The following is a 23,832-nucleotide window of genomic DNA, read 5'->3' as shown; positions in this document are numbered from 1 at the left end:
AAACTTCCCCCGGCGCTCCTTGAGCGCGCAGTTGCCATCGCCTCCGGTCGCAGCCGCCGCACGCGACGCTCGTGAACCCGCGCAGCAATTCCGTGCCGAATCATTCACCGGTGGGCCGCACGCGACGCGCTCGCTCCTGTCACGGGAATGGGGAATTTCCACCTCTCCCCAATATCCCCCCCTACCCCCCCCCAGGAGAGGCGAGCGTGGACCACGTGTATTGCTCGTCCGGTTGACATTGGCGAGACGCCTGGAGTCTGCGTGTCTCTCATCATCGTCATCATCATCATCGCGGTGGCTAGGAGATGTTAATTACCTCGCCTGGTGTGTAGGAGGTCGTGGGTTCGATCCCGACCCTGGCACCTGCTGTATATTTGGAGTTTGCGTGTCTCCATCATCATCATCATCATCACGGTGGTTAGGAGATGTTAACTACCTCGCCTGGTATGTAGGAGGTTGTGGGTTCGATCCCGACCCTGGCACCTGCTGCTGTATATTTGGAGTCTGTGTGTCTCTGTCATCATCATCATCATCACGGTGGCTAGGAGATGTTAACTACCTCGCCTGGTGTGCAGGAGGTCGTGGGTTCGATCCCGACCCTGGCACCTGCTGTATATTTGGAGTCTGTGTGTCTCTGTCATCATCATCACGGTGGCTAGGAGATGTTAACTACCTCGCCTGGTGTGCAGGAAGTCGTGGGTTCGATCCCGACCCTGGCACCTGCTGCTGTATATTTGGAGTCTGTGTGCGTCTCTCTCCCCGTGGCCTCGTCGATTTTTCTCCGGGTCCTCCGGTTTTTCCCTCCACATTTATGCTGTGTGTGTGATGCTACTGCTGCTGTGTGTGTGATGCTGTGTGTGGTGATGTTGTGTGCGGTGATGCTGTGTGTGGTGATGCTGTGTGTTTGATGCTGTGTGTGGTGATGCTGTGTGTGATGCTGTGTGTGTGATGCTACTGCTGCTGCTGCTGTGTGTGATGCTACTGCCGCTGTGTGTGTGATATTGTGTGTGATGATGCCGTGTGTGTGATGCTACTACTGCTGTGTGTGGTGATGCTGTGTGTTTGATGCTGTGTGTGGTGATGCTGTGTGTGTGTGTGATGCTACTACTGCTGTGTGTGGTGATGCTGTGTGTTTTGATGCTGTGTGTGGTGATGCTGTGTGTGTGTGTGATGCTACTACTGCTGTGTGTGGTGATGCTGTGTGTTTGATGCTACTGCTGTGTATGTGTGTGTGTGATTCTGCTGTGTGTGGAAAAAAAACTGGAGAACCCGCAGAAAAATCCACGTGACCACGGGGAGGGGGGGAGAGAGAGACGCGCAAACTCCAAATATACAGCAGCAGGCATCGTCAGGCTCGGGATCGAACCCACCACCTCCTGTATATTAGGCGAGGTAGTTAACATCTCCTAGCCACCGTGATGATGATGATGATGATGACTAGAGAAACACGCAGACTCCAAATATACAGCAGCAGGCATCGTCAGGCTCGGGATCGAACCCACCACCTCCTGTATACCGGGCGAGGTAGTTAACATCTCGCTACCAACGGCTCCCCATGGTGGCAACGCAGCTCATAAGCATGCATTTAGAGCCATTTGGCTACCGTGAATGTCTCAACCAGTGGGGCAAAGCGAGGCATAAAAAAATACTTTAAATCTCAAAACCTTGCAAATTAAACGCATCCCCAAAGAGCGGTTTAGTTTACGGGTTTAATGCGTCGAATGTAAAAGTGAGCAGCGTCTTCCCTGCTCATAGCGGGGCCACATTGGAGGTGGGAGGTGGTGGGGGTGGTAGGGGCGGTGGGGGAGGTGGGAGGTGGTGGGGGTGGTAGGGGTGGTGGTGGGGGTGGTAGGGGTGGTGGGTGTGGTGTGAGGGTGGTGGGGGTGGTAGGGGCGGTGGGGGTGGTGGGAGGTGGTGGGGGGGTGGTGTGGGGAGGGTTGGAGGTTGCTGGCATCTACTCGGAGACTTGGAGACAGCGAGCAGCAGGGTGGGTGGTGGTGGTGGTGGTTGGGAGACAGCGATGAGGAGGGTGGCTGGGAGGGTGGTGGTGGTGGTGGTTGGGAGACAGTGAGGAGCAGGGTGGTGGTGGTGGTGGTTGGGAGACAGCGAGGAGGAGGGTGGTGGTGGTGGTGGTGGTTGGGAGACAGCGAGGAGCAGGGTGGGTGGTGGTGGTGGTGGTTGGGAGACAGCGAGGAGGAGGGTGGTGGTGGTGGTGGTTGGGAGACAGCGAGGAGCAGGGTGGGTGGTGGTGGTGGTGGTTGGGAGACAGCGAGGAGCAGGGTGGTGGTGGTGGTTGTGGTTGGGAGACAGCGAGGAGCAGGGTGGTGGTGGTGGTGGTTGGGAGACAGCGAGGAGCAAGGTGGTGGTGGTGGTGGTGGTTGGGAGACAGCGAGGAGGAGGGTGGCTGGGAGGGTGGTGGTGGTGGTGGTTGGGAGACAGTGAGGAGCAGGGTGGTGGTGGTGGTGGTTGGGAGACAGCGAGGAGCAGGGTGGGTGGTGGTGGTGGTGGTTGGGAGACAGCGAGGAGCAGGGTGGTGGTGGTGGTTGTGGTTGGGAGACAGCGAGGAGCAGGGTGGTGGTGGTGGTGGTGGTGGTTGGGAGACAGCGAGGAGCAGGGTGGTGGTGGTGGTGGTGGTTGGGAGACAGCGAGGAGGAGGGTGGCTGGGAGGGTGGTGGTGGTGGTGGTTGGGAGACAGTGAGGAGCAGGGTGGTGGTGGTGGTGGTTGGGAGACAGCGAGGGTGGTGGTGGTGGTGGTTGGGAGACAGCGAGGGTGGTGGTGGTGTTGGTGGTGGTGGTTAGGAGACAGCGAGGGTGGTGGTGGTGTTGGTGGTGGTGGTTGGGAGACAGCGAGGAGCAGGGTGGTGGTGGTGGTGGTGGTTGGGAGACAGCGAGAAGCAGGGTGGTGGTGGTGGTTGGGAGGCAGTGAGGGTGGTGGTGGTGGTGGTGGTTGGGAGACAGCGAGGAGCAGGGTGGTGGTGGTGGTGGTGGTTGGGAGACAGCGAGGAGCAGGGTGCTGGTGGTGGTGGTGGTTGGGAGACAGCGAGGAGGAGGGTGCTGGTGGTGGTGGTGGTTGGGAGACAGCGAGGGTGGTGGTGGTGTTGGTGGTGGTGGTTGGGAGACAGCGAGGAGCAGGGTGGTGGTGGTGGTGGTTGGGAGACAGCGAGGGTGGTGGTGGTGGTGGTGGTTGGGAGACAGCGAGGAGCAGGGTGGGTGGTGGTGGTGGTGGTGGTTGGGAGACAGCGAGGGTGGTGGTGGTGGTGGTGGTGGTTGGGAGACAGCGAGGTGGAGGGTGGTGGTGGTGGTTGGGAGACAGCGAGGGTGGTGGTGGTGGTGGTGGTTGGGAGACAGCGAGGGTGGTGGTGGTGGTGGTTGGGAGACAGCGAGGAGCAGGGTGGGTGGTGGTGGTGGTGGTGGTGGTTGGGAGACAGCGAGGGTGGTGGTGGTTGGGAGACAGCAAGGTGGAGGGTGGTGGTGGTGGTTGGGAGACAGCGAGGGTGGTGATGGTGGTGGTGGTGGTTGGGAGACAGCGAGGGTGTTGGTGGTGGTGGTTGGGAGACAGCGAGGGTGGTGGTGGTGGTGGTGGTTGGGAGACAGCGAGGAGCAGGGTGGGTGGTGGTGGTGGTGGTGGTGGTTGGGAGACAGCGAGGGTGGTGGTGGTTGGGAGACAGCGAGGTGGAGGGTGGTGGTGGTGGTTGGGAGACAGCGAGGGTGGTGATGGTGGTGGTGGTGGTTGGGAGACAGCGAGGGTGGTGTTGGTGGTACGTGCTGCGTGAGCAGCAGCAGCAGCAGCAGGCGCCCTACCACCGATCCCACGGGGGGGGTTTGCTGAGCCCAACGCGCCCGGGAATCGCGGCTGAGAAAGATCACGGCTGGTCCCACCGCGTGCTGCTTTTGTTAATTACGTTTTGTTAATTACGTTTTGGTAATTACGTCGTGGTTGTTGTTGTTGTTGTGGGGTTTTTTTTATAATTAGACTTGTAAAGTTGCGATTTTAAGTCTTTCTTAGTGGGGGGGGGGGGGGGTGGGGGTGGGCCGGGGGGGGGGGGGAGCATGGGGGAATTCCACTCGGCACCATCCATCGCTCCTCGGTGGCGGCTGATATAAAAAAAACATCTGTGGTTGTCTTGTCCTTGAGACAGAGACACCACGCTGGGGGCTCGCGCACCAAGCTGACGCCCGCTTGCGAAGGCGCCCGTTGCACGTGCCCCCCCATATTGCACGTGCCCCCCCCCTCCCCATTGCAGAGTCCCATCGAGCCGCTCCACGCTGGAGGGAGCTTTCGTTTGTCTCGAAATCTGGAGGCCCGGGGATCTGAACCCAGGATTTCGGCGATGCAGGAGGTCGTGGGATCGATCCCAACCCTGACGCCTGCTGCTGCTGTATATTTGGAGTTTGCGTGTCTCTCTCTCATCATCATCATCACGGTGGCTAGGAGATGTTAACTACCTCGCCTGGTACGCAGGAGGTCGTGGTTTCGATCCCGACCCTGACGATGCCTGCTGCTGTATATTTAGAGTTTGCGTGTCTCTCTCTCATCATCATCATCACGGTGGCTAGGAGATGTTAACTAACTCGCCTGGTACGCAGGAGGTCGTGGGTTCGATCCTGACCCTGGCGATGCCTGCTGCTGTGTATTTAGAGTTTGCGTGTATCTCTCTCTCTCATCATCATCGTCATCACGGTGGCTAGGAGATGTTAACTACCTCGCCTGGTCTACAGGAGGTCGTGGGTTCGATCCCGACCCTGACGATGCCTGCTGCTGTATATTTAGAGTTTGCGTGTGTCTCTCTCTCTCTCTCTCTCTTGCCCCGGGGGTCGCGTGGATTTTTTTCTCCGGCTCCTCCGGTCTCGTCCCTGTCAATGTTTCCTGCACGCCGGCAAGGCCACGAGCTTCCACCGAGAGTCGTCACTCGCTGGCTTCACGGGCAAAAAGCGAAATAGTTTTTAGTTTTGTTCGGGGAGTTGTGATGGTCACGCACCGGTGGCTTAAACCTAGCGCCCGGCGTCAACGGATTGAGCGCCCCCACCACCCCACCACCCGCTTGAGCGGCAACGCGAGCTGACGTTTGCGGACGAGTTAGCGAGTTGTACCCCCCACGCGGTGACGCAAAAACAGAGCGGCAAACGCACCGCTACCACCGTCACCACCACCGTCACCACCACCGTCACCACCGTCACCACTACCACCACCGCCACCGTCACCACCGCCGTCACCACCGCTACCACTGCCGTCACCACCGCTACCACCGCCACCACCACCGCTACCACCGCTATCACCGCTACCACCGTCACCACCGCTACCACCGCTACCACTGCCGTCACCACCACCGCGACCACCACCACCACCGCTACCACCGCCGTCACCACCGTCACCACCACCACCACCGCTACCACCGCCGTCACCACCACCACCGTCACCACCACCACCGTCACCACCACCACCACCGTCACCACCGCTACCACCGTCACCACCACCACCGTCACCATCACCAACACCACCACCGTCACCACCACTACCACCGTCACCACCACCGTCACCACCGCTACCACCGTCACCACCACCACCGTCACCATCACCAACACCACCACCGTCACCACCACTACCACCGTCACCACCACCGTCACCACCGCCACCACCGTCACCACCACCACCATCACCACCGCCACCACCACCACCGCCGCCACCACCGCTACCACTGCCGTCACCACCACACCACCGCTACCACCGTCACCACTGCTACCACCGCCACTATCGTCACCATCACCACCGCTACCACCGCCGTCACCACCACCGTCACCACCGCTACCACAGCCGTCACCACCACCGTCACCACCGCTACCACCGCCTTCTCTCTCCGCCCCTACTGCCGAGGCCTACTATTTAACCTCGTGCCACGGCAGATATCTCGCCTACTGCAGCAGTTTTTATTCTTGCTGTGGTTGTCACACCTGATGACGATTGCTCGCGTTGCGATCAGAACGTCGTCATCCGTTATTGTTCAACCCACGTGACTTTAACCGAAAGAACCAAAGAGTATGGATTCCTTCAGTCACGAAAGCTTCAAATCAAGATTATTATACACTACATTATACACTACACTATACACTACACTACTATACACTACACTATACACTACACTACTATACACTACACTATACACTACACTACTATACACTACACTATACACTACACTACTATACACTACACTATACACTACACTATACACTACACTATACACTGCTATACACTACACTATACACTACGCTATACACTACACTATACACTACACTATACACTACTATACACTACACTATACACTACTATACACTACACTATACACTACTATACACTACATTATCCACTACACTATACACTACACTATACACTACTATACACTATACACTACTATACACTACACTATACACTGCAGAGCCCTGTGGGGGTAGGTGCCGTGCCGCTTTGGGTCATGTGTAGTGAGGGTGGCGAGGGGTGTGTGCGTGGCGAGGGTGGTGTGCGTGGCGAGGGTGGTGAGGGTGGTGAGGGTGATGAGGGTGGTGAGGGTGGTGAGGGTGGCGAGGGTGGTGTGCGTGGCGAGGGTGGTGAGGGTGGTGAGGGTGGTGAGGGTGATGAGGGTGGTGAGGGTGGCGAGGGTGGTGTGCGTGGCGAGGGTGGTGAGGGTGGTGAGGGTGGTGAGGGTGATGAGGGTGGTGAGGGTGGTGAGGGTGGCGAGGGTGGTGTGCGTGGCGAGGGTGGTGAGGGTGGTGAGGGTGGTGAGGGTGATGAGGGTGGTGAGGGTGGCGAGGGTGGTGTGCGTGGCATGTGTGGTGAGGGTGGTGTGCGTGGCGAGGGTGGTGTGCGTGGTGAGGGTGGTGAGGGTGGTGAGTGTGGCAAGGGTGGTGTGCGTGGCGAGGGTGGTGTGCGTGGTGAGGGTGGCGAGGGTGGCGAGGGTGGTGAGGGTGGTGAGTGTGGCAAGGGGTGGTGTGCGTGGCGAGGGTGGTGAGGGTGGTGTGCGTGGCGAGGGTGGTGTGCGTGGTGAGGGTGGCGAGGGTGGCGAGGGTGGCGTGTGCGTGACCCCGCGCCGTGTCTCCGCCTGCCTGCAGTATTACCACGCCGTGGTGCACGACATGCATCCCACCCAGCCCACGGCCGTGGTCATGTTCGCCGACTACGGCAACTACGAGGAGGTGCTCATCAAGAACATCAAGCCACTGCCCACGGGGGCCCAGGTGAGCTCCCCCCACACCACACCCCCGCCACCACCTGTACAGAGATACCACCTGTACAGAGACACCACCTGTACAGAGATACCACCTGTACAGAGACACCACCTGTACAGAGATACCACCTGTACAGAGATACCACCTGTACAGAGACACCACCTGTACAGAGACACCACCTGTACAGAGATACCACCTGTACAGAGACACCACCTGTACAGAGACACCGCCTGTACAGAGATACCACCTGTACAGAGACACCACCTGTACAGAGACACTACCTGTAGAGAGATACCACCTGTACAGAGACACCACCTGTACAGAGACACCACCTGTACAGAGACACCACCTGTACAGAGATACCACCTGTACAGAGACACCACCTGTACAGAGATACCACCTGTACAGAGACACCACCTGTACAGAGACACCACCTGTAGAGAGATGCCACCTGTACAGAGACACCACCTGTACAGAGACACCACCTGTACAGAGACACCACCTGTACAGAGATACCACCTGTACAGAGACACCACCTGTACAGAGATACCACCTGTACAGAGACACCACCTGTACAGAGACACCACCTGTACAGAGACACTACCTGTAGAGAGATACCACCTGTACAGAGATACCACCTGTACAGAGACACCACCTGTACAGAGACACCACCTGTACAGAGACACCACCTGTACAGAGACACCACCTGTAGAGAGATACCACCTGTACAGAGACTCCACCTGTACAGAGACACCACCTGTACAGAGACACCACCTGTACAGAGACACCACCTGTACAGAGATACCACCTGTACAGAGACACCACCTGTACAGAGATACCACCTGTACAGAGATACCACCTGTACAGAGACACCACCTGTACAGAGACACCACCTGTACAGAGACACCACCTGTAGAGAGATACCACTTGTACAGAGACACCACCTGTACAGAGACACCACCTGTACAGAGACACCACCTGTACAGAGACACCACCTGTAGAGAGATACCACCTGTACAGAGACTCCACCTGTACAGAGACACCACCTGTACAGAGACACCACCTGTAGAGAGATACCACCTGTAGAGAGATACCACCTGTACAGAGACACCACCTGTACAGAGACACCACCTGTACAGAGACACTACCTGTACAGACACACCACCTGTACAGAGACACCACCTGTACAGAGACACCACCTGTACAGAGATACCACCTGTACAGAGATACCACCTGTACAGAGACACCACCTGTACAGAGACACCACCTGTACAGAGACACCACCTGTACAGAGATACCACCTGTACAGAGACACCACCTGTACAGAGACACCACCTGTAGAGAGATACCACCTGTACAGAGACACCACCTGTAGAGAGATACCACCTGTACAGAGACACCACCTGTAGAGAGATACCACCTGTACAGAGACACCACCTGTACAGAGACACCACCTGTACAGAGACACCACCTGTACAGAGACACCACCTGTACAGAGACACCACCTGTACAGAGACACCACCTGTAGAGCGATACCACCTGTAGAGAGATACCACCTGTACAGAGACACCACCTGTACAGAGACACCACCTGTACAGAGATACCACCTGTACAGAGACACCACCTGTACAGAGATACCACCTGTACAGAGACACCACCTGTACAGAGACACCACCTGTACAGAGACACCACCTGTACAGAGACACCACCTGTACAGAGACTCCACCTGTACAGAGATACCACCTGTAGAGAGATACCACCTGTACAGAGACACCACCTGTACAGAGACACCACCTGTACAGAGACACCACCTGTACAGAGACACCACCTGTACAGAGATACCACCTGTAGAGAGATACCACCTGTACAGAGACACCACCTGTACAGAGACCCCACCTGTAGAGAGATACCACCTGTACAGAGACTCCACCTATACAGAGATACCAGGAAGGAGTTTTTCAGCAAGTGGCAGAAGTCTGTTTAGTAGGATTCTTGCCAGTACAGTAAAACCTTGGATCGTGAACATAATTCGTTCCGGAAACGTGTTTGTAATCCAAAGCACTCGTATATCAGTTGTGATCACGTGATGCTCGGCAGTACAAAGCGTGTACACGTACACTGCTCGTATTGCAAGACCCTCGCTCGTTAATCAAATTAATATTTATTTAACAATTTTTGCTCGTCTTGCGAAACACTCGCAGACCAAGTTACTCGCAATCCAAGGTCTTCCAGTATTTTTCCAGCAGTGCCCAAGAAGAGGAGTTCAATCTGCAGTCGGTCGCAGTCTGCCTCGTCACCGTCTTTTGAAGACGGCGACAATGATGGCATCTTTCGGTTCGTTTCGGAAGGTCTTCGTCATCCCAGATCCGGGCCGTGAGGGAGTGCGCACTTATTCCAGTAGGAGTCGTCCTCCGTGTTTGTAGATCTCAACAGGAATCTGGTCTAGTCCCCACTAGGTAGGTGTGTTCTATTTCATATGCTTGACAGCTTTAGCCTCTTCAAGCATCGTTGGTTCTCCAGCTAAATCCTCAGTGGTGGAGCGTTGCGGAATCTCACTGGATATTTAAGCGTCTACAACGGCGTCGCAGTCGAACAGAGCGCTGAAGTGTCCCCGCCAGCAGGAGATGATTGCATTTTTGTCTTTGAAGATTTCTGTCCCGTCTTTAGACCGGAGTGGTGCGAGGCACCTGCTTTTGACGATCCGTATCAGACTTTGGTTGTTTAAAAAAAAAATGTTAATGCACGTGGGTTATTGGACATCTGCAAGATGTTGTAATTCTTCTGCTTCGTTTCTGAATCAGTTGTTCTTCAGTTTCCGGGTTTTTGTTTGTACTTCCGATTTGGCCTCCTTATACGATTGTGGGGTTTTTTTTTTCCTGCCTGGACTGTTTGTGTTGTTGCCAGGCGATGAATGCTTTCCGCTTCTCGTCGATGAGGCCTGTGATTTCCAGGTCGTTGTCATCAAACCAGTCGAAAGTTTTTTTTGTTTCCTTCCTGTGAAGCCAAACAGTGTTTTCACGGCCGGTTTTCACTGCCATCTTCAGTTGTGTCCACGACTCGTGGACATTCCCTGAAGCCTGCTTCGGTGAGTCTTTGAGCTAGTTGTTATTTCAGCCGGGGCTGTGCTGCTGGATCTTTTAGTCTGGTTACGTTGAGTCTTTTCCTCCGTATTTTTGGTCGGTTGATGTGTTTGTGGTTTAGTTTGAGAGTCATCAGTGATCGAATTAGTCTGTGTTCAGTCCAGCAATCGTCTGCATTGATCATGGCACGGGTGATGCGGACATCCGTGCTGTCAAGCTTCCTGACAATCACGTTAGTCCAGTAAATGCCATTGGTGTGATCGAGGGTGGCACCAGGAGGTCTTGAGGCTTATTCTTCTGCCTGAATAAGGTGGTTGGTGATTGTCAGGTCATGCTGAGAGCAGGTTGTAAGAAGAAGGTGAACATTGGAGTTGGACTTTTCAACTCCCTCTTGACCAATTACACCGCTCCACGTTTGATAGTCTCTCCCAAGCCCTAGCATTGAAGTCGCCGAACGAGACTCATGATTAGGTGCTTTTGTGACTGTAGGAATTACTGTTTGTTTTTTCGGTAAAGTCGCGTAGAAATAATAAATAATAAAATTATATAATAGCATCTTCTTTGGTTCTTTCGGTAAAGTCACCACGTAGAGTGAGAATAAAATAATAAATTGATAAAATAAAATAACACAATAATATTCTCACGACGTTTCGGCCACAACACAAGCGGCCTTCATCAGGTGAAGGGACGAGACTGTCTGGTAGGACAGCGCCTGAACGGGGCCCGTAGCTATCCGTGTTGCTAAAGTTGAGGCGCTGTCCTACCAGACAGTCTCGTCCCTTCACCTGATGAAGGCCGCTTGTGTTGTGGCCGAAACGTCGTGAGAATATTATTGTGTTATTTTATTTTATCAATTTATTATTTTATTCTCATTCTACGTGACTTTATCACACATAACCGCAGATATATACACAGACCTTAAGTAGGGGGGAATTAACACAGATATACCAGGGGATACAGAGAGACGGAACATCACACTAAATCAAACAGGGTTTAGCAAAATTTGGAAACAACACAAACGGTCGGTTAAAACACAATTAACGCATGGTTTTAGCCGACCGTTTGTGTTGCTTTATATAGTTTCCAAATTTTGCTAAACCCTGTTTGATTTCGTGTGATGTTCCGTCTCTCTGTATCCCCTGGTATATTTATCTGTGTTAATTCCCCCCTACTTAAGGTCTGTATATATATCTGCGGTTATGTGTTTCCTCTACCTGATGATGATTGCTTGTGTTGCGATCGAAACGTCGTATGCTGTTATAGAATTTTATTTTTTTATTATTTCTACGTGACTTTACCGCAAAAAAAAACCAAAGAGAGAGAGAGAGAATCGGCTTATCAGTTGTCGGCGTACCCTGACGGATTTGGTTGAGTTCGGCTGCAGTGGGTCTCCTTGGTGTCTTCCTCGGGGTCCAGTGTGGGTGCATAGGTGCCGATGATGGTCGCGTGTTTGGTCTTTTGCGAGTTTCATAAAACGCTCATTGATGCCAATTGGGAGCTCGCTCAAGCTGCCAATGTGCACTCCTAGTCCATTGCAAACCCCGCTCCGTGCAGGCCTCGTTCATGCGCTGGTTTTACCGTTCCCAAAGGAGGCGTAGCCCCCACTGAGCTCGGCCAGTTGGCCTTCGTCCGCCCGACGAGTTTCATCGAAGGCGGCAAATTTGGATGATGAAATCGTCTCGGTTCGCGTGCCACTGGAGCTGTCCGGCGCTGCGGACGTTGGTGAGCCCGGGTTTGCCTGTGAGGGTCCTGGCATTCCACGATGCAACGTTGAGGCTATATTTCTTTTTTGTTTAGACCGCAATTATGTTGACGTTCCCCTTGTACAGGATGTGGCTAGGCAGGCTACGTTTGGAGCACCTGTTTTTTTTTTTTGTTTTAGCCCCCCCTTCGCATTTGTGGTGAGCAGAGTGGATCCTCGTGGGCTGCTCAGCCGCAGCTCCAGCTGCCGGTGTGCACTCCTGCCGAATCCGAGTGCATGACGACCACCCTTGTAGCCGCCGCCTTGGTGCTGGGCTGTGACTGGGAGCTTCTGGCTGCATAGGCCTGGCCCCGCTCGCCACTTGCCAATCGCCCCCAAGGGGGCTTCGGGTGTGTAGTGTGGTGGTGCGATGGCACACTTTCCCTGGATGGGGGGGGGGGGTGCGCAGTGTCGGTTAGTACACCGTCCTACCGCGCGGGGCTTAACCAGGCAGCACCAAGCCTGGGTCCAATGGCGAGGCAGAAAGCCAAGAAGTCTGACTTGTAAGGGGCAAGTGCTGTTAGCGAGCGCCCGTAAAGGCCGGCACGGCGCACGAGGGGGGCGGGTGGCCAACACCACGCCCGGCCGCCTTTGTCTCCCCCAGCGGCGACGGGTACTCATTTGAGGCCGAGTCGACCTAGGGGAGGCCCAGGACCGGTTCAGATAATCGTCACCGGTGGTGTTGGTGGCCGTGAGCGGGAGTCGAACCCGGGTGGCCGGGGTTCGTAGCGCAGCGCGGCGCTAACCGCTACACCGCCGCTCCACACACACGCACCCGTACACACGCAGACACGCACACGCTCGCCAACCAGATTGAGAATACAGGCGAGAAATACCGTTTGTTATAATCCAGAGAACACCGTGTCATTCATTTTCATAAAAAAAAAATCATTCCGCTTTGATTTCAAAACAGCGGGGAGTCTGCAGAGAGCAGGGGACTTGGGGAGGGGGGGGGCGGGGGTAAGGGTGGTGGGGGGGGGTAGGGTGGGTGGAGGCGGAGCCGGATCATGGTCCCGTGAGACCCCTGGTCACGTGTTTTGAGTCTTTTGGAGCCCCCCCCCCCCCCCCCCCCGCTTTCCTATATTGGTGTCTTTCTAGCCTTCCTCCTAGCAAAACCATCCACTAGATCGTCAACATCTAGCTGTCTTACAAGGTCTGGCTCTATTGACACATGTGACAATGAGCTGAGACGTCTTTGGCGACGCCCTACTCCGCAGCTCGATTTTTTTTATTCTGCCTTAAAGGGGCAAATGTCCGCCTCACCCTGGCAGTTTTTTCCGCCGGCAAAGTTGGAGAAATCCCAAGTTCCACGTGAAAAAAAAACATTGGGGACAACACTGACGAGCAGATTGAGTGGCCCCCTGCAACGTCTCGAGCTATTTAGCCGCGCTGCTTCTCACCCTCAGAGTCAGGCGTGAAAGACTTGAGAATTGGATGAGTTCGTTGGCAAACTTCATGTCCGGGTCTGATGGATATGCAGCGGAGGGAGTGCATTTATACTGGTAGGAAGGAAGTTGTAAACTGAGTGTACCAGCCTGCAATAGATTAATGTGTCCGTCCGTCCGTGCGTCCCCTTTCAATACTTTAACGAAGTGAAATCTCATGCTGTTGGGTGTAAAATCAGCAATAGACAGCGCAGAGACTTGATATGTCTCATTGCACCCAACATTTGGAAGTATAACAATGTCATAAAATTGCGCAAAATTCCAACGTTCCTACCAGCCCACCCTGCAGGGACCTGTTACCTTTTCCGCCATGAGATCACTGTTAGACACCTGATCTGACATAAACAGAACTCCAAAGAGGCTGTTCAAACGCTTGCAAGCGTCCGAGCGATGTTCAAGGCGTGCCACTAGCTTATCAATGACCACGTAAAATATGTTTTTTTATATATATATTTTGAACTTCTCCCTTACCCCCCAATAGTCACACCGGGCTCTGAGCTATCATCTGCAAATGTTTTGCGTTACCTCCGTCGCTGAAGATCGCGCTTATTTTGACTGAGAGACTTGATTTGAAAGCTGTCGTGGCTCCAGGAATCCACTCTCTTTTGGTTATTTCGGCAAAGTCACGGTAGGTAGAAGAACAGCGGATCGCGATGTTTCGATCGCAACGCGAGCAATCGTCATCAGGTGTGACAACCGCAGAAACAACAACAACAAAAAAACCCCGCTCAAGTAGGCGATCAAAACGTCGTGATATCGTAATCCTTCTACCTGCCGTGGCTTTACCGGAAGAACCGAAGAGTATGACTGAGGTGACACCCTGTCACGTTCATACCGTGTAGGAACCTCCTGGTTACTACACCACCACCGGCCCACAGGGGATTATTGTGTCCGTCCGTCCGTCGTGCATCCAAAAATGGGAGGGGTGGGGGTGGTAGGAGAGGGGAGGGTGGGGAGGGGCTGGGTGGGGAGGGTGGGGAGGGGCTGGGTGGGGAGGTAGGGTGGGGAGGGGCTGGGTGGGGAGGCGCTGGGTGGGGAGGGTCTGGGTGGGGAGGGGCTGGGTGGGGAGGGTGGGGCTGGGTGGGGAGGGGAGGGTGGGGAGGGAGAGGGTGGGAGGGGAGGGTGGGGAGGGGAGGGGCTGGGTGGGGAGGAGAGGGTGGGGAGGGGAGGGTGGGGCTGGGTGGGGAGGGAGGGTGGGGCTGGGTGGGGAGGCGCTGGGTGGGGAGGGGCTGGGTGGGGAGGGCTGGGTGGGGAGGGTGGGGCTGGGTGGGGAGGCGCTGGGTGGGGGAGGGGCTGGGTGGGGAGGGGCTGGGTGGGGAGGGAGGGTGGGGCTGGGTGGGGAGGGGCTAGGTGGGGACGGTGGGGGCTGGGTGGGGGGTGGGAGGGGTGGGGAGGGGGCTGGTTCGTGCCCGCCCTCACAGTCGGGCATATTGTGCTGAACACACCACGTGGTGGTGCCGCCGTTGACCCTGGAACATTGACCGAGCAACCCAACGTTCCTTACTAGCTCCCTCCGCAGGCGAATGTGTTAAGGCTGCCCTTCCAAAAACCCCAAACTTGGTCTCTCCGCCCCGCCACAAAATCCCTCAAGGAAGACAAAAGCTGTGCTGCTACAGAGATGTCAATGTCCCTTCCCTGTAGGTGCATGCTTGTCGCGTGGAACCGATCAAGTACGACGTCCCAGAAACGCGCCATGAGCACCACCTCTTGAGGTGTCCAATTCAGCGCGTAGTCCAGCGGCCTCAATTCGAGTACCTCTTTTTCTCATTGTCACCATTGCACATGCCACCGAAGGCCTCTCTGTGGGTGTAACGTATCCACAGTGCCTTGGTTGACTCTGCCCGATCACTCCACCGACTACTGGGCAGCGATTTTAACGCCAGGCTGACGCCTGTCTTCCGAGAGACTTTCCACGATCTGTGTGTGCGGATGAAGAGCAAAACGTGTGTACAGTGACCGCAACGTGTTAAAATAAAACTCGTCAGCCTCTGGGCTAGTGCCGTCTAAGGCGTTAACACCAACCAAGTTAAGTGAATTGCGCCGCGCGGTGGCTACATACTCTTGCGGGTGGGGTAGGGTTGGGGGTTAGGGTGGAAGTGTGTAGTAGGGGGGGTAGGGTGGGTGGGGTAGGGTGGGGTAGGGTAGGGTGGGGTGGGGGGTTAGGGTGGGGTGTGTGCAGTAGGGTGGGTGGGGGTAGGGTGGGTGGGGGGTTAGGGTGGGTGTGTGCAGTAGGGTGGGTGGGGGTAGGGTGGGTGGGGGGTTAGGGTGGGTGGGGTAGGGTGGGGGGGTAGGGTGGGGTAGGGTAGGGTGGGTGGGGGGTTAGGGTGGGTGTGTGCAGTAGGGTGGGTGGGGGGTTATGGTGGGTGAGGTAGGGTGGGGAGGTGAGTGGGGTAGGGTGGGGGGGTAGGGTGGGGTAGGGTGGGGTAGGGTGGGGGGTTAGGGTGGGTGTGTGCAGTAGGGTCGACTCAGCCTCATATGAGTACCTGGTGCGGGTGTGTAGTAAACATCGCCACTGGGGAGACAAAGGCGGTCGGGCGTGGTGCTGGCCACCCACCCCCTCGTGTACCGTTCCGGCCTTCATAGGTGCTCGCTAACAGCACTTGCCCCTACAGTCTGTTAAGGCTATATGGGAGGGTCTTTGGTCTTTGGGTGGGGGGTTATGGTGGGTGGGGTAGGGTGGGGAGGTGAGTGGGGTAGGGTGTGGGGGGTCAGGGACGTGCGGTAAGGGGAGGCAGGGGAGGCAGAGCCTCACCAACTGTCATACTCCAATGAAAATCGCTGTTACGAAAAATAAAAAATAAAAACAATCAACTAAATATTAAGATTTTCCCACTGAGCTGTGTTGTAAATGTGAATTTCTGTACGATTCCAGTAATTTTTATCGTCAAAATCGCCAAATTTGCGGAGCTCCGCTGCAAATACGGGAAGAGACGAGAGGTGAGGCAGCGACGAGCTCAGCCTCCCCTGTGATTGCGCAACCCCTCAGTAACCGGATGGAGCGCGGGCAATAAGCACGTGCCTGTTACTGTCTCAGTACGTCACCAATGTAATGTTTGTAGACCCCTTAATTTCATTGTCCTCGCCTTCCATACTCCAGGTAACTTATTTTACGAATGTGTATAAAGATATTTAGGCTCGCTGGTCTCGTCGTGAAACTGCAATGAAAAAGCACCAGGGGAGGCAGCCATCACATCTGCCTCACTCCGTGATGCCACGCCCCCCTCCGTGATGCCACGCCCTCCTCCGTGATGCCACGCCCTCCTCCGTGATGCCACGCCCCCCCTCTGTGTGTAAATCTGGCTCTGATACCAGCCAGTACCTCCCCAGCCATTGACATCACCGCACGTCACTGGTGGGGGTAGGGTGGGGGGGGGGGTTTGGGTAGGGTGGGGGTAGGGTGGGTGTGTGGGTTGGGGGATAGGGTGGGGGGGAGAGTAGGGTAGGGGGGGGAGTAGGGTGGGTAGGTGTAGGGTGGGGGGGGTTGGAGTAGGGTGGGGAAGTTTGGGTGGGGGGGTAGGGTGGGTAGGGTGGGTGGGGGTAAGGTGGGAGTAGGGTTGGTGTGTGGGGTAGAGTGGGGGGGGGTTCATGGGATTGGGTTGGGGGGGGGTAGGTGGGGGGGGTAGGGTTGGTAGGATATGGGGGGGGGGGACCAAAACCGACCAATGAGAGCGCTCCACGGTTGTTTCTAATCAATGGCAGAGACCGAGAGTTCGATTCCATTCACGATCAATTCTTCATTAGGGTTCAAGGCTAATAACGCCGCGAGGCTTGAACACAAAACACTAAAACGGTGTTCATTGAGTGAGTTCGCTCGCTTCGCAAAGCCCTTTGGCGGGCGGTGGTGGCGGTGGAGGTGGAGGCGGTGCAAGCACTGTGCGGGGCCTCCACGCAACGTTTCGGCGAGAGGGGCCGCGGAGTTCAGATCCCGCGTGCCGAGATGTTGACTGCCTCGCCTGGTGTGCAGGAAGGTCGTGGGTTCGATCCCGACCCCTGATGCCTGCTGCGTATTTCAAGTCCGCGTGTCTCTCTCTCAGACAAAGATCAAAGATCCCCCGTGTAGCCTGTAACAGACTGTAGGGGCAAGTGCTGTTAGCGAGCACCCTATGAAGGCCGGCACTGTGGCACACGAGGGGGTGGGTGGCCAGCACCACGCCCGGCCGCCTTTGTCTCGCCAGTGGCGATGTTTACTACACACCAATACCAGGTACGCATTTGAGGCTGAGTCGACCTAGGAGAGGCCCGGGACCGGTTCAGATGATCGTCACTGGGTGTTGGCCGTGAGCGGGAATCGAACCCGGGTCGCCAGGTTCGTAGCGCAGCGTAGCGCTAACCGCTACCACTACCGCTCCCCTCTCTCTCAGACACACACACAGACACACACACAGACACACACACAGACACACACACAGACACACACACACACACGCGCGCGTGCGCATACAACATCCCGTACGTGCGTCAATACGGAGACGGGGGTACGGGCCCAGGATGCCGGAGCCGCGAATTGACGAAATGCAGCGATCTCCGTGGCCGCCCACAATGGCACGGGTTTCTGCTGCGGCGTTTGACTGGGGAGACAAAGGCGGCCGGGCGCGGTGCTGGCCGCCCAGCCGCCCACGACCTCGTGTGCCGCGCTAGCCTTCATAGGCGCTGCTCCGCTAACAGCGCTTGCCCCAACAGTCCGTTGAGGCATCACGGGGGATCTTTGTCTTTGATTGTGGCTGCGTTGGCTGGGTCACGTAGCCCTCGTGTCCAGCCACCGCATGCCTAAACAGTTTTTGTTCGGCCGGATTGAGGGGGCCAAAACGGGCGCGGCATGGGCTAGAGAAGAGATGGAGTGATGTGGTACAGGAGGACGTGGAGCTGAGTGGACTTGCCGATGACTGGTACCAGCGGTGTCAAGATCGGCCTCTGTGGAGGAGGCTCGTGAAGGACGCTACTGGGCAGCTGGAGGCAGTCGCCCTCCAACAACAACGGAGGGCGGAGGAGCGACGCTCACAACAACGAGCGGAGCGCCGGGTGGCTAAAGCACAGCAGGTTGGCACAGTAGGGGGCACAGGTGGTGCATCAGCCAGTCGTCTCAGTCAGTCGACCCGTGACACCTGGGTCTGCCCCGTGACCTCCTGCCAGCGGGCGTTCGACACTTCACGTGGCCTCAACGTGCACATAGCCTGGCACAGACGTCGTGGTGACGTCACCGCCACTTAGCGGCGAATGGCGGTTGTTGTTGTAGCGTGTGTGTTTGAGGCTTGGCACGGTAGGGGTCGGCTGTGCATCGGCCACTCATCTCAGCCCTCCGACCCAGCGGGTGCCCCGCTGGGTCTGCCCCGTGACCTCCATGCCGGCGGGCGTCCGACACTTCGCCTGGCCTCAGCGTGCACCTAGCCTGGCGCAAGCGCCGTGGTGACGTCGGCGAACGGCGGCCGCCATTGTGCTCGTGCCCGTGGTTTTCGTGCGGCAGGCCGCGGAGCGGCACGGCGCGGCGGGGCGCGGGTCGGTCGCCGGGAGGAGGAGCAGCGCCGGCGGGGACGAGGCGACGGCGGCGACCTCGCGCCGCTCGGCACGGCCCACGGTGCAGTACTACCAGCCCCCGCCCACGCGCAGGTGAACGTCACTGCGCACCGCCGACACCGCTTGCTACACACACAGCCGACACCACTTGCTACACACACACATCACACACAACACGTGCCACACACAGCCGACACCACTTGCTACACACACACATCACACATGCGCCACACACAGCCGACACCACTTGCTACACATCACACACAACACGCGCCACACACAGCCGACACCACTTGCTACACACACACACACAACACGTGCCACACACAGCCGACACCGCTTGCTACACACACACATCACACAACACACAACACGCACACACAGCCGACACCACTTGCTACACACACACACAACACGCGCACACACAGCCGACACCACTTGCTACACACATCACACAACACGCACACACACAGCCGACACCACTTGCTACACACATCACACAACACGCGCCACACACAGCCGACACCACTTGCTACACACATCACACAACACGCGCCACACACAGCCGACACCACTTTCTACACACACACATCACACAACACACAACACGCACACACAGCCGACACCGCTTGCTACACACATCACACAACACGCGCCACACACAGCCGACACCACTTGCTACACACATCACACAACACGCGCCACACACAGCCGACACCACTTGCTATATACACACACATCACACACGCGCCACACACACGCGCCACACACATGCTCCACACACATGCTCCACACACACGCCACACACACACCACACACGCACACCACACACACACCACACACGCACACCACACACACACCACACACGCACCGCACACACACTCCACACACACCACACACACACACCACACACACACGCACACCACACACACGCTCCACACACACACTCCACACACACCACACACGCACACCACACAAACACACACCCACGCACACCATACACACACCACACACGCACGCACAAACCCACACACGCACTGCACACACACTCACACCACACACATGCACATCACACACACACACACCACACACACACTCAAACCCACACGCACGCCTCTCACACACACTGACACCGCGCACGCACACACCACACACACACACAAACCCACACACGCACCACACACACACTCGCACCACACACAAGCACACCGCACACTCACGCACACCACACACAAACACAAACCCACACACTCACCACACACTCACCACACACGCACACAGCACACACACCGCACACTCGCACCACGCACACATCAAGGGCCCTGCTAGGACACGTCCACTCGCACTCGAGGGAAGGAGCGACGTTGACCCCAAAATCGTCGCCTTCGTTTGGCAAAGTTTCCTTTTCAGGACACCCAAACTGCTGCTGCTGTTGTTGTCGTTGTTGTTGTTATTGTCGTCGTTGTCACGATGGGCGATTGTTTGTTGTCTTTCCCCAACTTTGCTAACGTCTCTGCTTTGGTTGTATGCGGGCGGAAGAAGCTCGCACGTACATGGGGAGCAGCCATGGTGAGATGTTGACTGCCTCGCCTGGTGTGCAGGAGGTCGTGGGTTAGACCCCGACCCTGGCGCCTGCTGCTGCTGTATATTTGGAGTTTGCGTGTCTCTCTCTCTCATCATCATCATCATCACGGTGGCTAGGAGATGTTAACTACCTCGCCTGGTGTGCAGGAGGTCGTGGGTTCGATCCCGACCCTGACGATGCCTGCTGCTGTATATTTGGAGTTTGCGTGTCTCTCTCTCTCATCATCATCACGGTGGCTAGGAGATGTTAACTACCTCGCCTGGTGTGCAGGAGGTCGCGTTTTGAGTTATTTGGCCGCTGTACTTTTCCGCACGACGATGACGATGTGCCCGCCCGCTTTGTTGAGCGATCGTAGGAGCCCGGCGGCTTCTCAAAAAAGAGCTACGTAGCTCAGTGAGCCTTTACCCGGCGAAATAAAATAACATGGGTTTTTAAATGTGGGTTAGGTTTATGTTGAGCACAATCCAGGCCCCCTGTTCTGCCGAAACCGCGCGTGAATTATCGCCCGTGTCCTCTACGGGTGGGGCAGACAATGCATCTCGGCGACGTAATGCAGGGCAACGCTTCGATTTGTTCAGAAGTTGTTAATTTTTTTTACTTTTTTTTTAATCAGAAATAAAAATGAATTCACAGCCCTCCTGTTGTCATATACATGCAAACTATTCAACTATTTTTTATTTTACTAGGTAAAGCCCCGATGAGCTGTAGGACTCTTTTCAAGAAGGGACCTTAGCTTTCACAAGTTGCTTATCATCATGATCATCATCACGTGGGAAATCAACACGCGTGGTGTCGATTCTAAATGTGGAGGGGAAAAATCCGGAGGAGCCAGAGAAAAATCCACGCGACCACGGGGAGAGAGAGAGAGAGAGACGCGCAAACTCCAAATATAGGGGAAGGGAGAAGGCCCATTGAGCAGCACCACCACCACACTACCGCCACCACCGCCACCACCACCACCACCACTGCCACCACCGCCACCACCACCACCACCACTGCCACCACCGCCACCACCGCCGCCACCGCCGCCACCACTGCCACCACCGCCACCACCACCACTGTCACCACCACCACCACTACCGCCACCACTGCCGCCACCGCCGCCGCCACCACCGCCACCACCGCCACCACCACCGCCACCACCACCATCACCCACGCCACCACCGCCACCACCACCACCACACTACCGCCACCACCACCACCGCCGCCACCACCACCACCGCCACCACCACCACACTACCGCCACCACTGCCACCACCGCCACCACCGCCGCCACCACCGCCGCCACCACTGCCACCACCGCCACCACCACTGCCACCACCACCACCACCACCACCGATCCCGACCCTGACGCCTGCTGCTGTATATTCGGAGTTTGCGTGTCTCCCGCCGCGTGGCCGCGCCAATTTTTTCCCGGGGTCCTCCGCTTTTTCCCCCGCCACGTTTAGAAGCAACGTCACGCGTTTCAGAGTCATTTGGCCGCTGTGCATTTCCACGTGACGATGACGACGATGATGACGACGATGACGATGATCACCCACTTGGTTGAGCTCTCACTCGTGACGGCCAGGTCGCTCGTGACGAAGGATCTACCCGGTAGCTCGGTGTGCCTTCTTTACCTGGTGAAATAAAACATTTAAATCTGCCCCCCCCCCCCCCACACACACACACACACAGGTGAGCGGCGACTCGAGAAGTCGCGGCCGTTGCCGGTGAGGGCTGGCGGACGCAAGAGGGAGATCCTCAAGGTGCCGCTCAGCCCTGCGGTGTCGAGCGCACCAGGCTCCCGGACCCGAGCCGCACCACACGCGGGCCCGCCCCCCCCCCCCCACCCCGCTCGCCCCCCCCCCCCCCCCTCCCCCCCGGGCAGCTTTGTCTTCCAGCGCGAGTGCCGTGCAGCTGAAGGGCCGTGCCGTGCCCCGTGCAGCTCGGTGGGGGTTCTTCTTCTTCCTCTTCTTCTTCTTCGTCCTCCTCTTCTTCTTCTTTTCTCTTCCCGTCTCTCGCCGAGTCGTGAGAGACGCCGGGCGGACTCTGGAGGCGGTGGCGGTGGGGGGGGGGGGGGGCGGGAGGGGAGGGGGGCAGCCGTGTCCCCAAGTTGTTAGCCGGCGCTGACGACCCTGGGTTCAAATCCGCGGTGGTCAGCCGCCTGCGATCAGACCCGGCCGCCTCTTTTGCGGTGAACTTTCGCGTCTCGTTCACCGATGACCGACTGTTATTTCCCCCCCCCCCGCTTCGCTCGTCCACCTAATTTTGGCGGATTGCAGTTGTTGCTTCGGCTGCTGCCGCTGCTGCCGCTGCCGCTGCTGCTGCCGCTGCTTCAGCCGCGTGTCATCGTTCCGTCCGCTCGGCCCGTCGTTCCCGGCAACGTCCGGCAGATCGCGACCGTAGCGCCGCCGAAGAAAAGCCTCGCCCGGGGTTCGCCTCGACCCCTTCGACGGACACCTGCACCCGCAGGGGCGGTGCGGCGGAGGCCCGTCCTCGCGGGCCGGCGGTCGGAGTTTGCGCGGCGCTTGCTCGGGCTGCGAGAGAGCTGCGATTGGAAATGTCTCCCGTCCCCCGGCTGTCCTGCTCGTGACGCGACAAGCGATATAGCCGCGGTCGGAATGTAATTGCGGTGTTTTTTTTTTTTTAAACGAGGTTCAATAAAGTTACACGAATGATGCGGAAGAAATGCGTGGGTTGGTTAAAGGGGGGCTCCTTTGAATCGCGGTCTTTCTCTGTCGCGCATCTCTGTTGGCGACGCTTGCCGACCTCTGCCCGGTGGGAATTCCACATTCCCTTTTGACGGGGATCAGTCGAGGTTGTTAACTCCCTCGCCGGGTGTGCAGGAGGTTTGTGGGTTCGATCCCGACCCTGACACCTGCTGCTGTGCATTTCGAGTTCAGGAGGCCTCTCTCGCTCACTCCCCGTGGTCGTGTTGAATTAGTCCGACGTTTTTTTTCCCCCCTCCACATTTAGAATTATCGACGTCACACGTTTAGAGTGTTTGTCTACTGCTGCTAATGTCCATGCGGTGGTGATGATAAGCCAGTTCGTTGAGCTGTCATTTGTGGTGGCCAGGTCGCCTCTGACACAAAAAGAAGCTATACACCTCAGCGGGGCCTTACCCAGTATAATAAACAACAAAAAGTTAAGGGGTAAATATTGCGGTTTCTGATGTACGATGACAGATACGCAAGTGGTGAGACCTACATTTCTACGTTATTGAGCTGGTCAAGGCCTATGATACCGTCAGTAGGCCTGGGCTCTGGG

The 23,832-nt window shown here is 56.7% G+C and overlaps 1 protein-coding gene across 1 annotated transcript in view; it reads left to right on the top strand.

Moving 5' to 3' along the window:
* TDRD3 (tudor domain containing 3) overlaps window positions 1-23,242 on the top strand; it is a 319,274-nt gene extending 296,032 nt beyond the window's left edge. Inside the window, exons 17-19 of the mRNA XM_076053389.1 lie at window positions 7,102-7,227; window positions 18,946-19,088; window positions 22,258-23,242. Coding sequence (XP_075909504.1) covers window positions 7,102-7,227; window positions 18,946-19,088; window positions 22,258-22,261 — 273 coding nt within the window. The 3' untranslated portion in view covers window positions 22,262-23,242. The remainder of the gene's footprint in view (window positions 1-7,101; window positions 7,228-18,945; window positions 19,089-22,257) is intronic.
* Window positions 23,243-23,832: the final 590 nt, after the last annotated feature.

The sequence above is a fragment of the Petromyzon marinus genome, chromosome 61 (genome assembly GCF_048934315.1).
Source record: "Petromyzon marinus isolate PM22_M1 ecotype Great Lakes invasive population chromosome 61, UKy_Petmar_22M1.pri1.0, whole genome shotgun sequence".
Taxonomy (NCBI): Eukaryota; Metazoa; Chordata; class Hyperoartia; order Petromyzontiformes; family Petromyzontidae; genus Petromyzon; species Petromyzon marinus.
Note: the sequence above shows the minus strand (reverse complement) of the source record. Positions and strands in the feature narration are given on the sequence as shown.